Genomic DNA, 14,846 nt, shown 5'->3' on the forward strand with positions numbered 1-14,846 from the left:
TAGGGGTCAAATCGGAGCTGTAGCTGCCGGCCTATGCCAGATCCTTAACCCACTGAGCAAGGCCAGGGACCGAACCCTCAACCTCATGGTTCCTAGTCGGATTCCTTAACCACTGAGCCACTACGGGAACTTCCCTGTACATCATTTTAAATAGCTGCAGAGTATTCTTCTATAAGGACAGCCTAATGCTAATGCTGCATATTCAGCCACTTCCTGCTTTTAGTTAGAGAGTGAAGTTGTTGAGGAAAGGGCACATAGATGTCTAAGTCTTTTGCGATGCAATGCCAAGATGCTCCCACAAAAACTGGGCCTGAATGCCACTCCACCTTGTAGAGAATAAGTCCAGGACCATTTCAAATGCTACTGTTTATGTTTTCAACGGGAAACATGGATCCAGAGACTTAAATGGGAAAGCTTAAAGTATACACTTGAGGGAGTTCCTGTTGTGGCACTGTGGAAACAAATCCAACTAGTATCCATGAGGAAGCAGGTTTAATCCCTGGCCTCTCTCAGTGAGTTGGAGATCCAGCGTTGCTGTGGCTGTGGTGTAGGCCAACAGCTGTAGCTCCAATTTGACCCCTGGCCTGGGAACCTCCATATTGCTGTGGGTGAGGCCCTAAAAAGCAAGAAAAATAAAAATTTAAAAAATAAGTAAAGCATACACTTGACATGAACATGCCAGGGGCATTTCAGCAACCTGAAGTCAGCTCAGTCTGTGCCAAAGCCTCCCTACAATGAATGGGACAAAGAGAAGGTGGTGACTCTGCCCCAGTCTGTAGCCAGTGAGTCACTGGTGACCAAGGTCAGCCAGGCTGGAAGAGCAGAGTGCTATAAGGGAGAGAAGCTACAAGGAAGTTTTAGGAAAATGCTGACCACTAATTCTGTGGCTTCAACACTCTCCCATCAAAGGGTAAAAGTGAGCCATATTCTCTTATCATCCAACTGAAGTGGACATTCAGGTTTAAAAATGAGCAAAGAGGAGTTTGCCATTGTGGCTCAGGAGGTTAAGGACCTGACATGTGCCCATGAGGATGCAAGTTGGCTCTGTGGGTTAAGGATCTGGCATTGCCACAAGCTGTGGCATAGGTCGCAGATGCAGTTTGGATCAGGTGCTGCTGTGGCTGTGGTGTAGGCCAGCAGCTGCAGCTCTGATTTGACCCCTAGCCTGGGGACTTCCATATGCTGCAGGTGTGGCCTAAAGAAAAAAAAGGCAGAGACACCAAAAAAAAAAAAAAAAAAAAGAAAAAAGAAAAAGAAAACAAACCTATTAGAACTAATACATGAATTCAGTAAAGTTGTCAGACACAAGGTTAATATACAGAAATATGTTGCTTTTTTATATGTTAATGATGAACTATCAGAGAAAACAAGAAAACACTCCTGTTTAAAAACCACATCAAAAAGAACAAAATAGGAGTTCCCGTCGTGGCGCAGTGGTTAACGAATCCGACTAGGAACCATGAGGTTGCGGGTTCGGTCCCTGCCCTCGCTCAGTGGGTTAACGATCCGGCATTGTCATGAGCTGTGGTGTAGGTTGCAGACGCGGCTCGGATCCCGCGTTGCTGTGGCTCTGGCGTAGGCCAGTGGCTACAGCTCCGATTCAACCCCTAGCCTGGGAACCTCCATATGCCGCGGGAGCGGCCCAAGAAATAGCAACAACAACAAAAGACAAAAAAAGACAAAAAAAAAAAAAAAAAGAACAAAATACTTAGGAATAAACTTAATCATGGAGCTGAAAGACCTGTACTCTGAAAACTATAAAACTCTGATGAAGATTATACAAAGAAATGGAAAAATATCCTGTGTTCGTGAATTGGAAGAGTTATTGTTGTTACAATAGCCATACTCTCCAAAGCTATCTACAGATTTAACACAATCCTGTCAAAATACCCTTGATATTTTCCACATAACTGGAATAATTCTAAAATGTATATGGAACCACAAAAAAACATGAATAGCCAAAGCAATCTTGAGAATAAAGAAAAAATCTGGACTTCAGACTGTGCTAGAAAGTTACAGTAATCAAAACAGTATGGTACTGACACAAAACAGACACATAGATCAGTGAAACAGAATAAATAGCCCAAAAATAAATCCACACATCCATGGTCAATCTGCGACAAAGGGGGCAAGAATATATAATGAGGAAAAGACAATCTCTTTCCTAAGAGGTGCTGGGAAAACTGGAAGGCTGCATGTGAAAGAGTGACATTAGAACATTCTTGGAGTTCCCTGGTGGCCTATTGGTTAAGGATCTAGTGTGGCCAGATGCTGTGGCTTGGGTCACTGCTGTGGAAGAGATTCAGTCCCTGGCCTGGAACTTCTGTATGCTGCAGATGTGGCCATGAAAAAAAAAAAAGAAGAAGAAGAAGAACGTTCTTTAATACCATATACAAAAATAAACTCTAAATGGATTGAAGACCTAAATGTAATACTAGAAGCCATAAAACTCCTAGAAAAAAGCATACGCAGAACAGTCTTTGACATAAATCACTGCATTATTTTTTCACATCTGCCTCCTCACCCAAAAGCAAAAACAAAAATAAACAAATGAGACCTTATTAAACTTAAAGATTTTTGCACAGCAGAGGAAATCATCAATGAAACAAAGACAGCCTGCTGAATGGGAGGAACTATTTGCAAATGTTATGACCAATAAGGAAGGGGTTAATATCCAAAATATATGAACAATTCACACAGCTCAAAATTTAAAAAATTAAAAAATGGTAGAAGACTTGAGTAAGCATTTTTCCAAGAAAACATACAGATGGCCAATAGACACATGAAGAGAAACTCAACATCATTAATCATTAGAGAAATGCAAATAAAAATCAGCAAGTGATAAGAGCTAGAACTTCACAATGAGATATACCAGTTGCTAAAATAATATAAAATGATGCTTGGATTCCATTAATAATTAAATAATTAAAACAAGTGGATAGACACAATTTTTCACCTATCAGATGATCAACAATTTAAGTTGGATGGTACCCATTATATTGGCAAAAGGGATACAGAAACATATTCTCATACACTAGTTGTATGAATATAAATTGTTGCAAGTGTTGTGGGGGGCAATTTGATGATTCTTGGTCATGTTTTAAATGCACATAGGGCCAGAGTTCCCGTTGCGGCGCAGTGGTTAATGAATCCAACTAGGAACCATGAGGTTGCGGGTTCGATCACTGGCCTCACTCAGTGGGTTAAGGATTGTTTATAAATTACCTAGAGGGCTCATTATATACTGTGGTACATCCATACTGTGGTATACCATGCTACCATTAAAAATAATGAGGTAAATCTACATGTTTTGATATGGAAGCATCTCCAAGATATATTATAAAATGAAAAAATTTAAGAAACAGATTATTACAGCATAATCTCATTTGTACAAATGAAAACATATGTATATGATGTTAAATGTATACTGTTTTTCTTGAGAGATACTTAAGCAATCATTAACCCTGGTTTCTGTTTAGGAAGTAGGGCTTAGGTAGGGAGCAAGGCATCTCACCTTTACTTTTTTCCCTTCCTATAGATTTTGACTTGTTTTCAGTGTGCTCGCAACATTCTTTTCGGTCATGCTCATTTGTGAAGAAATCAAAAATTTTTCCAACGAATATTTTTCCTCTTATTTCTTTTAATTTTCCTTTTTAAAACTTCTCTTCACTTCCTAGGTTATGAAGATTTCAGTGGAAAACACAGTTAAACAAAATTTTAAATTGCCTTGGAGTTCCACTGTGGCTCAGTGGATTAAGGATCCGGCATTGTCACTACAGTGATTTGGGTCACTGCTGTGGCATGAATTTGATTCCTTGGCCTAGAATTTTTTTGTATGCTGAGGGTGTAGCCAACAACAACAACAACAAAAAATTTGCCTTAAATTTCTGTTGAGGTTGGCTTTAGCACTGCTTTAGAAGATCAAGCTCATATGAAAGAAAACAAATGTGGTGCCTCTGCCACCTCCCAGTATCTGTTTTAGGTCAAAAAGGGGTAGCCCAGCTGGAACAGCGCCCCTATTAACTCAGAGAATGAATCCAAGGATCCTTTTTTTTTTTTTTTTTTGTCTTTTTAGGGCCACACCTTCAGCATATAGAAATTCCTAGGCTACAGGTCTAATTGGAGCTGAAGCCGCCAGCCTACACCACAGCCACAGCAATGTAGAATCCAAGCTGCATTTGTGACCTACACCACAGCTCACGGCAACACCAGATCCTTAACCCACTGAGCGAGGCTGGGGAGTGATCCTGCGTCCTCATGGATTCGTTTCTGCTGAGCCACAACGGGAACTCCCAAGGATCCATTTTAATGTGTTCTAAAGACATCCTTGAATAGCTGATTGGGAGATGGAGGCTGAGAAAACCTGGTTGGTTCATTGATTTTTGTTAGCTATGTTCATAGCTGTGGTCATGATGTCTCTGTAGACATGTTAATTTGCAAAGCGCTCTGTGGTAAATAACAGCTGAAGACATTTTTAACAGGATGATTTTTCAAGGAGTAAGGTACCAGCAGAGAGAAACTTTGTGCCTAGGAAGTGGCTGACAGGTAAACTTCAGGGAACTTAAGTCTTAAGTGCTGGGATAAAGAAGAGGAAAACACAAATAAGATGGAACAATTCATTGTGCATTTAAATGAAAAAAAAAAATAATGGTGCTCCGAGTTGACACATTTAGCAGATATTATTTGAGGCTGAACTCTCAGAGAGCAACTGCATGGCAAAGCAGTGATTGTCACATGCAAATTTGTCAAAGTGAATTTTGAAAGGTGGATACAGAAAACTTACCTTAGGCATGGGGACCCACTAAGAGTTCTTAGTTCACTTAGAGCTGCTGAAGGTTACAGGGTGTTGGTAAAATTAAGAACACTATGATTGGTGTCATTAGGCGGGCTTCTTTTTTGAGAAAGTGCTGTGTTGTCTGTCTTTCAGATCCTAAAGGGGTTTGCATGGTGAGTCAGTGATATTTCAGTATGAAGTAGGATACTGTTTTCTCAGAGAGAAGGTACAAGATGAAATTTCTACCAGTAGGGCCTAAAACAACCTGCCAGCCTGTGGCTGCATTCGCCTTATAATTATTCTTTATAGAGTCTAAAGGTCTGAAAAATCTTTTTCCTTCTGTCCCAACTATTTATGGGTCTGGGTTCTCAAAATATTCTCAAACCAAGAGCCTAATGAGCAGGGTTGGGTATTTTGTACTTATTCTAGTTTTCTGTCCTTGATGGGGTTGGCACAACTCAGTTAACTACGTATCCACACTAATATCATCCTGCAGATTTTTATGATTCCAAGCTAGTGCAGGATTTCTGAGTGCCTAATCAACATGGATCAAAACATTAATTAACTAGATCAACTTTTTTTTTCTTTTTAGGGCCACACTTGTGGCACATGGAGGGTCCCAGGCTCAGGGTCAAATCGGAGCTACAGCTGCCAGCCTACACCACAGCCACAGCAGCACCAGGAGCTATGTCTGTGACCTATACCACAGCTCACAGCAACGCCTGATCCTTAACCCACTGAGCAAGGCCAGGGATGGAACCCTTGTCCTCATGGGCACTAGTCAGATTTGTTTCTGCTGCACCACAAGGGGAACTCCTAGATCAACCATTTTTATGGGCACATTGTCTAGATTCTCTGAGCCTTACGTTGCAACTGAGGAACCCAGAAGCATATGTAGGAATTAGGGGGAAAATGTATATAGTGTATATGAGTATATATACTGTGTATATACATGCACACATACATTATATATATATGGACAATAGACCCATCCAGATAGTTTGCAACAAGTTCAGCTCTGCGCAGAGAAGCAGTCCTTTACATAAGGCAGCTGACTATTCAAGACGTCATGGAAAAAAGTCAGTCCTCTCTGCAGCTATTTTAAATAGCGAAGAGGAGTTCCTGTCAAGGCACAGCAGAAAGCAATCCGACTAGGAACCATGAGGTTGTGGGTTCGATCCCTGGCCTTGCTCAGTGGGTTAAGGATCCGGTGTTGCCGTGAGCCAGTGTAGGCCAGTGGCTACAGCTCCAATTAGACCCCTAGCCTGGGAACCTTCATATGTCGCGGATGTGGCCCTAAAAGACAAACAAATATATATATGTATATATATCGAAGAATGGCCAATACCAAGTAAAGTAGGGCAAACAGAAGCTACAGCTACTTGGAGTTCCCATCATGGCTCAGCGGGTTAGGTATCACAAGGATGCGGGTTTGATCCCTGGCCTCACTCAGTGGGTTTAGGATCCAGCATTGCTGTGAACTGTGGTGTAGGTCACAGATGTGGCTCAGATCTGGTATCACTGTGGCTGTGGTGTAGGCCGGCAGCTGCAGCTCCTATTCTACCCCTAGCCCCGTAGCCTGGGAACTTCCATATGTCTCAGACACGGCCCTAAAAAGACCCCCCCCCAAAAAAAGAAAAAAAATGCTTCAGATAACTAGTATTCCTTTGTAGACTAATGCTGTGCAAGAGTTTTTCCATTATTGCTTCAGTTAAAAAATCTTACGTTGGAGTTCCCGTCGTGGCACAGTGGTTAACGAATCTGACTAGGAACCATGAGGTTGCGGGTTCAGTCCCTGCCCTTGCTCAGTGGGTTGACGATCCGGCTCTGCCGTGAGCTGTGGTGTAGGTTGCAGACGTGACTCGGATCCCGCGTTGCTGTGGCTCTGGTGTAGGCCGGTGGCTACAGCTCCAATTGGACCCCTAGCCTGGGAACCTCCATATGCCGCGGGAGCGGCCCAAGAAATAGCAAAAAGACCAAAAAAAAAAAAAAAAAATCTTATGTCATTGCTGAATGTAGATGAATAAACACCTGCTTTAAGGTTTTGGGTTTTTTTCTCACTTTTCAGTTCTCTTCTTTCCCCTTCTGTGTATGTGTGTTCACACGTGCCTGAATGAGAGGAGGGAGGGAGCTGGAGAGCAAGGAGTGTAAAGCATACATGCAAAGTGTAAAAGGAAATAGAAAGCAAACTCCTGGGTTTTCTCATCAAAATCAAGAAGTAGAATGTTGTGACCCCTAAGAGAGCCTCCTGCTTAAAATACATTTCTGTGCTTCCACAGTGTAATAATAATAATAAAAAAAAATACTCGTGTTTCCATGCTGTTTATTCTGTCAGGTGAGTAGTGAACAAGGCACAGGTGCATCAGGACATTGTTGTATATTTCATCAAAAAATTTTTACTGTATTTAATGTTATTATCACTGAGTCCACAAAAAGCTGGCTGTCCGGTCATAATTCTGTATTAATATGGGAAAGACAGCTGCAGGGTGAAATGTAATAGCTGGACTTCCACGTGGCAGATAACGGCAGGATGTGGACGCCTCTTTTCCAATAAAGGCAGTATGGTGTTTTTAAATCTGATTTTAATATAATATGAGGCCAAGGGGAGATTGTCCGTTCCGGCAGGGAGTCTTCCCAGGACTTCGTAACCCTGCTCCTCCCTGCCAGCTCCTGGAACATAGGAAGCCCTGGACGTCCCGATAGTCTTCTCCTGGCTTCTCATTCCTTTTCCTTCTCTGCTTCCCTTCCTTCATCCATCCCCTCCCTGACACTCCCCTACTGTCCACGGACCCTGGGACAACAGAGCCAACCAGGTGGTGTGCAACAAGTTTCACAACGGGCAGAGAGGCAGTCTCCTCTGCAGGTTCTCCTTCTTAGAACCCCTTCTTCCTCAAGGAAGTCCTACCTTCCTTAAAACCCCACTCAAGTCTCACTGTCTTTACTATCTTTAGATCACCGAATTGGATTTTTTTAATTCTTTCCCCCCCGGCTTTACTGAGGTGTCATTGACAAAACTAACTATACTTAAGGTGTACAATGCGATGATTTGATACATGTATACACTGTGAAATGATCAGCACGATCAAGGTAATTAACACATCTGTCACCGCACATAGTTACCATTTGTGTGAGATAATGTGTGTGAGATAAGAACACTTAAGATCTACCCTCTTAGCAATTTTCAAGTATACAGTACAGTATTATTAACTGCAGTCACCAAGCTCTCCATCGTATCTCTGTAACTTATTTATCTGATAAAAAGGTCTTTTGACCAACATCTCCCCATTTCCTCCACCTGCCAGCTCCTGGACTTTTACTGTTTCTATGAGTACAGCCTTTTTAAATTCCACATATAAGTGCTGCAAAATGGTATTTGTCTTTCTCTGTCTGGCTTCTTCCATTTAACATAATGCCCTTCAGGGTCATTCGCGTTGTTGCAAATGATAGGGTTTCCTTCTTTTTTTATGGTCAAATAATATTCCAGTATATGTACACTATATCCATATGTACCATTGATGGATACTTGGGTTACTTCCATAGCTTGGTTAACTGTGAATAATGCTGCAGTAAATATGGGAGTGCAGATAATCTCTTTCAGGTGCTGATTTTTTTTTTCCTTCAGATCTATTCTCTGAAGTGGGATTGACAGATCCTATGATAGTTCTGCTTTTAATTTTTGAGAAGCCTGAATTCTGCTTTCCATAGCAGCTGTGCCATTTTATATTCCCACCAACAGTACCCAAAGGTTTCATTTTCTAAACATCTGCACAACACTTGTTATCTCTTGTCTTTTTGATAATAGTCATTCTATAGGTGTGAGGTGATATCTCATTATGGTTTGGATTTGCATTTCCCTGATGATTAGTGATGTTGAGCACCTTTCCATATCATTTGGTCATTCGTATGTCTTCTACGAAAGAAATGTCTATTCAGGTCTTTTGCCCATTTTTTTTTTCTTTTTCTTTTTTGGCATGTGGAGTTCCCGGGCCAGGGATCAGATCCAAGGTGCAGATGTGACCTATGCCACAGCTATGGCAATGCCGGATCCTTAACCCACTCTGCCAGGTCAGGGATTGAACCTGTGTCCCAGTGCTCTGGAGGTACTGCCAATCCCACTGTGCCACTGCAGGAACTCTGCCCATTTTTAAATTGGATTATTTGGTGTTTTTTTGCTGTCGAGTATATGAGTTCCTTATAGGGGAGTTCCCGACATGGCACAGCAGAAACGAATCCGACTAGGAACCATGAGTTTGCGGGTTCAATCCCCAGCCTGGCTCAACAGGTTAAGGATCTGGCATTGCTGTGACCTGTGGTGTAGGTCGCAGACCTGGCTCAGATCTGACATCACTGTGGCTGTGGTGTAGCCTGGCAGCTGCAGCTCCTATTAGACCCCTAGCCTGGGACCTTCCATATGTCACAGGTGCAGCCCTAGAAAAACAAAAAGACAAAAAGACAAAAAAAAAAAAGAGTTCCTTACATATTTTGGCTCTTAACACCTTATCAGATATGTGGTTTGCAAATATTTTCTAACATTCCTTAGGTGGCCTTTGCATTTTGTTGATTATTTCCATGGCCATACTTTGATGTAGTTCCACTTGCTTATTTTTGCTTTTGTCGCCCGTGCTTTCAGTGTCGTATCTTAAAAAAAAAAAAAAAAAAAAAAAACTTTGCTGAGACCAATGTCAAGGAGTTTTTTCCATATGTTTTCTTCTAGGGGTTTTATGGTTTCACATGCCACATTTAAGTGTTCAGTCGTTTTGAGTTAGTATTTGTGAGTGGTATAAGATAGGGTCTAGTTTTATTCCTCTGCATGTAGATATCCAGTTTCCCCAATACCATTTATTGAAGAGAGAAGCCTTTCCCTATTGTGTGTTCTTGGTACCCTTGTCAAAGATTAGTCGACTGTATATGTGTGAATTTATTTGGGGGCTATTTTGTTCCATTAGTCTATGTGTCTGTTTTTACGCTTGTACCATACTGGTTTGATTACTGTAGTTTTGAAATCGGGAAGTGTGATGCCTACAGCTTTGTTCTTCTTTCTCAAGATTGCTTTGATTATCTGGGGTCTTTTGTGGTCCCTTATTGATTTTAGGATTGTTTCTTCTGTATCTTTGAAAAACTGCTTTTAGAAGTTTGATATGGATTCCACTGAATCTATAGATTGCTTTGGATAGATAGTATGGATAGTTTAACAATATTAATTTTTCTAATTCATAATGGGATATCTTTCCCTTCATTTGTATCTTCTTCAGTTTCTCTCATCAGTGTCTTATTGTTTTCACTGTACAGATCTTCCATCTGTTAATTAAATTTATTCCTAAGTATTTTGTGGTTTTATGGGTTTTTTGGCTATGCCTGCAGCATGTGGAAGTTTCCAAGCCAGGGATTAAAAACATGCCACAGCAGCAACCCAGGCCACTGCAGTGACAATGCTGGATCCTTAACCCACTGCACCACAAGGGAAGTCCAGGATTTTGTGTTTTTGATGCTGCTGTAAATGAGATTGTTTTCTTTTTTTTTTTTTTTTCTTTTTTGGTCACACTAAGGCATTATGGAGTTCCTGAGCCAGGGATCAGAGAAATTGATTTGTATTTCACTAATTGGTTGTCAGTTGGATTTGTTGAGTCTAGTACATTTAAAATATGATTAATTGTACAGCATTTTTCTATACACTATTGCAGGCATACAGTCATAAAATTCACCATGAAAACTGAGTATCTGTTGAATATTTTGAATCTCTGCCTTTGAAAATATACCATTTCCACTAGTAAAATAGAAAATAAATCATGTTGGAGTTCCTCTTGTGGCTCAGTGGTTAACAAATCCGTCTGGGAACCTCGAGGTTGCCGGTTTGATCCCTAGCTTCGCTCATTGCATTAAGGGTCTGGCATTGCCGTCAGCTGTGGTGTAGGTCATAGATGCTGCTCAGATTCCTCATTTCTGTGACTCTGGCGTAGACTGAGGGCTACAGCTCTGATTAGACCCCTAGCATGGGAGCCTCCATATGCCGCGGTGCGGCTCTAGAAAAGACAAAAAAAAAGAAAAGAAGTCATGCTGCATGGTCACAAAATAAAGGCTTATGAATGATAGATAATAAAGTTAGTTTGAGAGCTATATTAATCTATTATTGGTGTTTTTGTCCATTGTTTGTAGTCAGTTAAGCTTTCACCAGGGCAATACGATCTACTTCCTGCACCAGTTCCTAAGTACGCTTCCAGGTAATTGTATGCTTATTACATTGCTTTTACTAATTTCACTCATGCCTTTCTATTTACATACTTAACAACCAACACTAATGACTTTTAAACCTCATTTATAACCATCATATCCAGATTAGCATTTTTTAATATTTAATGATAGAGAATATGTTAAAGATCCTCACATTAAAAGATGTAGAAAAACATATCTTCTCTTTTCAAATTTAGGAGCTTCATATTTCGTTCTACAGTTCAAAGATTTCCAACAGGCTGCTTCACTCCTGTAAGTATGTCGGCCGACAGTTAACTCATGATGAATTTAATGTTTAAAATGGGCAGTGGTTCCTTTTGATCCTGATGAACATCCCCTCTCATTGTAGTAGAAAAGCAATGAATGATTAAGGTAACTGCTTTCAGATATACTTAAAATATATCTGAAGATACACTGGGGATTTCAATGTAAGTAACCCGTTTGTGTCACGTTATAGAAGAAAAGTAGAGGCTCCTCCACTCTCTTTAGGTCTTGACTCATATGACCTTATTGAGGTCATCCCTAGTCACCTGTTCAGAATTGCCCGCCCCTCTTTCTTGGTTTATTTTTCTCATAGTGCTCAGCACTGTCTGAGGCAGTACATTTAAAAATGTGCGTATCCCGTTTTTAATCTGTCTCCCCCACCAGAGTGTAAGCTTCATGAAGGTGGGGATTTTTGTCTGTTTTTGTCTTGTAGACCGAGCATGTAGGAAAACGGCTGGCACATAGTGTTTGTTGAATTAATTAATCATTACAATCATCAGAGATATTCAGTAGATCGCTGTTAATAGCAAGAAGGAAAAGTATTCCTAATTTCTTTCCTTTAAAAAATGTGAAAATTCTTTCTGTGTCTAAAAGTTTTCAAATACATGGACCTGTGTTTGACAGAAATGAACTCTTTCCGAGAAGTAATCAGTAGGATGCCAAAAATTAAAAAAGAAGGAATGAGAAAATATGAAGTTATTTTGGGGTGCTTTAATGGACTATAGTTATTTATTTGTAAATAGAAACCTGTGGGGAAGGACATAACAGCAAACATCAGAAAGAAGATAGGTAGCTGAGCTCAGGGAGTTCCCACCGTGGCTCAGTAGGTTACGAACCCAACTAGTATCCATGAGGATGCGGTTTGATCCCTGGCCTCGCTCAGTGGGTTGAGGATTTGACATTGCTGTGAGCTGTGGTGTGGACTGTGGACATGGCTTGGATCCAGTGTTGCTGTGGCTGTGGTGTAGGCCAGCAACTGCAGTTTCAACTTGACCCCTAGCCTGGGAACTTCCATGTGCCGCAGGTATGGCCCTAAAAAAAAAACAAACAACAACAACAACAACAAAACAGAGCTCAAAGGCTCTAGAATATATAAGATTTTTATATTTGGTAAAGATGGTATGACAAATCAGTAGGGAGAAAGGAAGAAATATTTCATGCTAGATAGTTGATTAACTTGGAAAAAATAGATTCTTTATACTACATGTTAAAATAATGTCCATGTTAATTAAAGAATTAAATACTTTTGAAACTATAAAATCAGGAGAAAATATATTAGCATATATCTAATTTTAGGATAAAGCATCTTTTCCAGAGATAACACATTTTAAGAGATAAAGGCAATGGGAGTTCCCGTCATGGCTAGCATTCATGAGGACATTGCTGTGGCTGCGGCTGTGGCTGGCAGCTACAACTCTGATTCGACCCCTAGCCTGGGAACTTCCATATGCTGCAGGTGTGGCTGTAAAAAGGAAAAGAAAAAGTAAAACAGATAAAGGCAGTGAATGAACAATTCATAAAATAAGAAATTCAGATAGCCAATAAAGGTGAAATTTTTTTTTTTTTTTCTTCTTTTCCCTCCAATCTCCACCTCCTGGTCACACTGCCTTTTCCTCCCTTCTCAAATTTCCTCTGTTTCCCTCTTAAAAGGACACTTTTAAGAACACAAGCCAAGGAAGGCTGTGCCACCAGGAACTGGGAGGGGCCGGGGGTGGGTTTTAAGGGAATCCTAATCTAATCCTAATCTTAGGGAGCACAGCTTCCCAACACCTTGATTTCAGCTCAGTGTAACTGATTTGGGACTTCTGGCCTCTAGGACTATGAGACAATAAAATTCTGTTGTTTCAAGGAGTTCCCATAGTGGCTCAGTGGTTAACGAATCCGACTAGGAACCATGAGGTTGTGGGTTTGATCCCTGGCCTTGCTCAGTGGGTTGAGGATCCCACGTTGCCGTGAGCTGTGGTGTAGGTTGCAGACGCAGCTCGGATCCCGCGTTGCTGTGCCTGTGGCTATGGCTCTGATTAGACCCCTCGCCTGGGAATCTCCATATGTTGCGGGCCCGGCCCTAGAAAAGGCAAAAGAAGACAAAAATAATGGTAATAATAAAATAAAATTCTGTTGTTTTAAGCCACCAAATTTATGGTAATTTGTTATGGTAGCAACAGGAAACTAATGCAGGTGGGGATGATTTCCAGGTGAACTTCACAATAGACTAATGAGATGAGGACTGGCTTTTCCTCTGTGTAGCTCATAAATGTTTGCATCTGTTAGGCTTTCTCTTGATCACGTCATGTACTTCAGAATGACTCCTCAGCCTCCTGCCTGGGGTACAGGCAGTTGCTAGTGTGGGGCTAGTTGCTAGTGTTCTGGTAATTGAGTAGGGAAGGGGCTGGGCTGGGGCGTGGTGTCTCAACATTTGTTATATAGTTCTTTCTCCATTTTTAAAACTGTAGTATAATTGATTTACAATATTGTGTTAGTTGCAGGTGTACAGCAACATGCTTCTGTTATATGTATTTTTTTCAGATCATTTTCCATTATAGGTTATTACAAGATTGAATATAGGCACTGTGCTATATAGTAAATTCTTGTTGCTTACCTATTTTATGTGCAGTAGTTTGTGTGTGTTAATCACACACTCCTAATTTATCCTTCCCCCTCCTCTCTCCTTTGGTAACCATAAGATTGTTTTCTATGCCTGTGAGTCTGTTTCTGTTTTGTATATAGATTCACTTGTACTGTTTTCTAGATGCCACATGTAAGGTAATGTATAGTATTTGTCTTTCTCTGTCTGACTTCCTTCAATTAGCATGATAATCTCAGGAGTTTCTGTTGTGGCTCTGTGGGTTAAGGAACTGGTGTTGTCTCTGTGAGGATGTGGGTTCAATCCTTGGACTCACTCAGTGGGTTAAGAATCTGGCATTGCCACAAGCTGTAGCAGAGTTCACAGGTACAGCTTGGATCTGGTGTTGCCATGGCTGTGGCATAGACTTGTAGCTCCAGCTCCCATTAGACCTCTAGCCAAGGAACTTCCATATGCAGCAGGTGCAGCTGTATTAAAAAATAAAGTATTATAATCTCTAGTTCCATCCATGTTGCTGCAAATAACAGTTTTCATTCTTTTTTATGGCTGAGTAATATTCCATTATATATAAACCACACCACATCTTTTTTTTTTTTTTTTTTTTTTTTGGTCATACCCTCAGCATGTGGAAGTTCCTTGGCCAGGGATCAAACCCGAGCTGTAGCCGTGGCCTGCACCATACATGCAACAATACCAGATACTTAATCCCTTGTGCCACCAGGGAACATCTGTATCACACCTTCTTTATCCATTCATCTGTTGATGGGCGTTAGAGTTGTTTCCATGGTTGGCAAAATAGTGCTGCTGTGAACATCAGGATGCATGTATCTTTTCAAATTAATCATCTTTTCTAGATATATGCTCAGGAATAGGGTTGGTAGATCATATGGTAACTTATTTTTAGTTCTTTTTGATTTCAAAACATTTTTTATTTTTATTTTTTTGGCCATGGCATGTAGCAGCTTGGGGTTGAACCCAGGCTGCAGGGGCAAAAGC

General features: G+C 40.8%; 1 protein-coding gene across 1 annotated transcript in view; it reads left to right on the forward strand.

Moving 5' to 3' along the window:
- STPG4 (sperm-tail PG-rich repeat containing 4) overlaps positions 1-14,846 on the forward strand; it is a 47,904-nt gene that overhangs the window by 11,605 nt on the left and 21,453 nt on the right. Inside the window, 2 exon segments of the mRNA XM_003481221.5 lie at positions 10,928-10,992; positions 11,200-11,254. Coding sequence (XP_003481269.3) covers positions 10,928-10,992; positions 11,200-11,254 — 120 coding nt within the window.

This window comes from Sus scrofa, chromosome 3, assembly GCF_054392235.1.
Source record: "Sus scrofa isolate SSC_HxYL_T2T_F1_AM1 chromosome 3, Sscrofa_HxYL_maternal_Yorkshire_Landrace_v2.0, whole genome shotgun sequence".
Lineage (NCBI taxonomy): Eukaryota > Metazoa > Chordata > Mammalia > Artiodactyla > Suidae > Sus > Sus scrofa.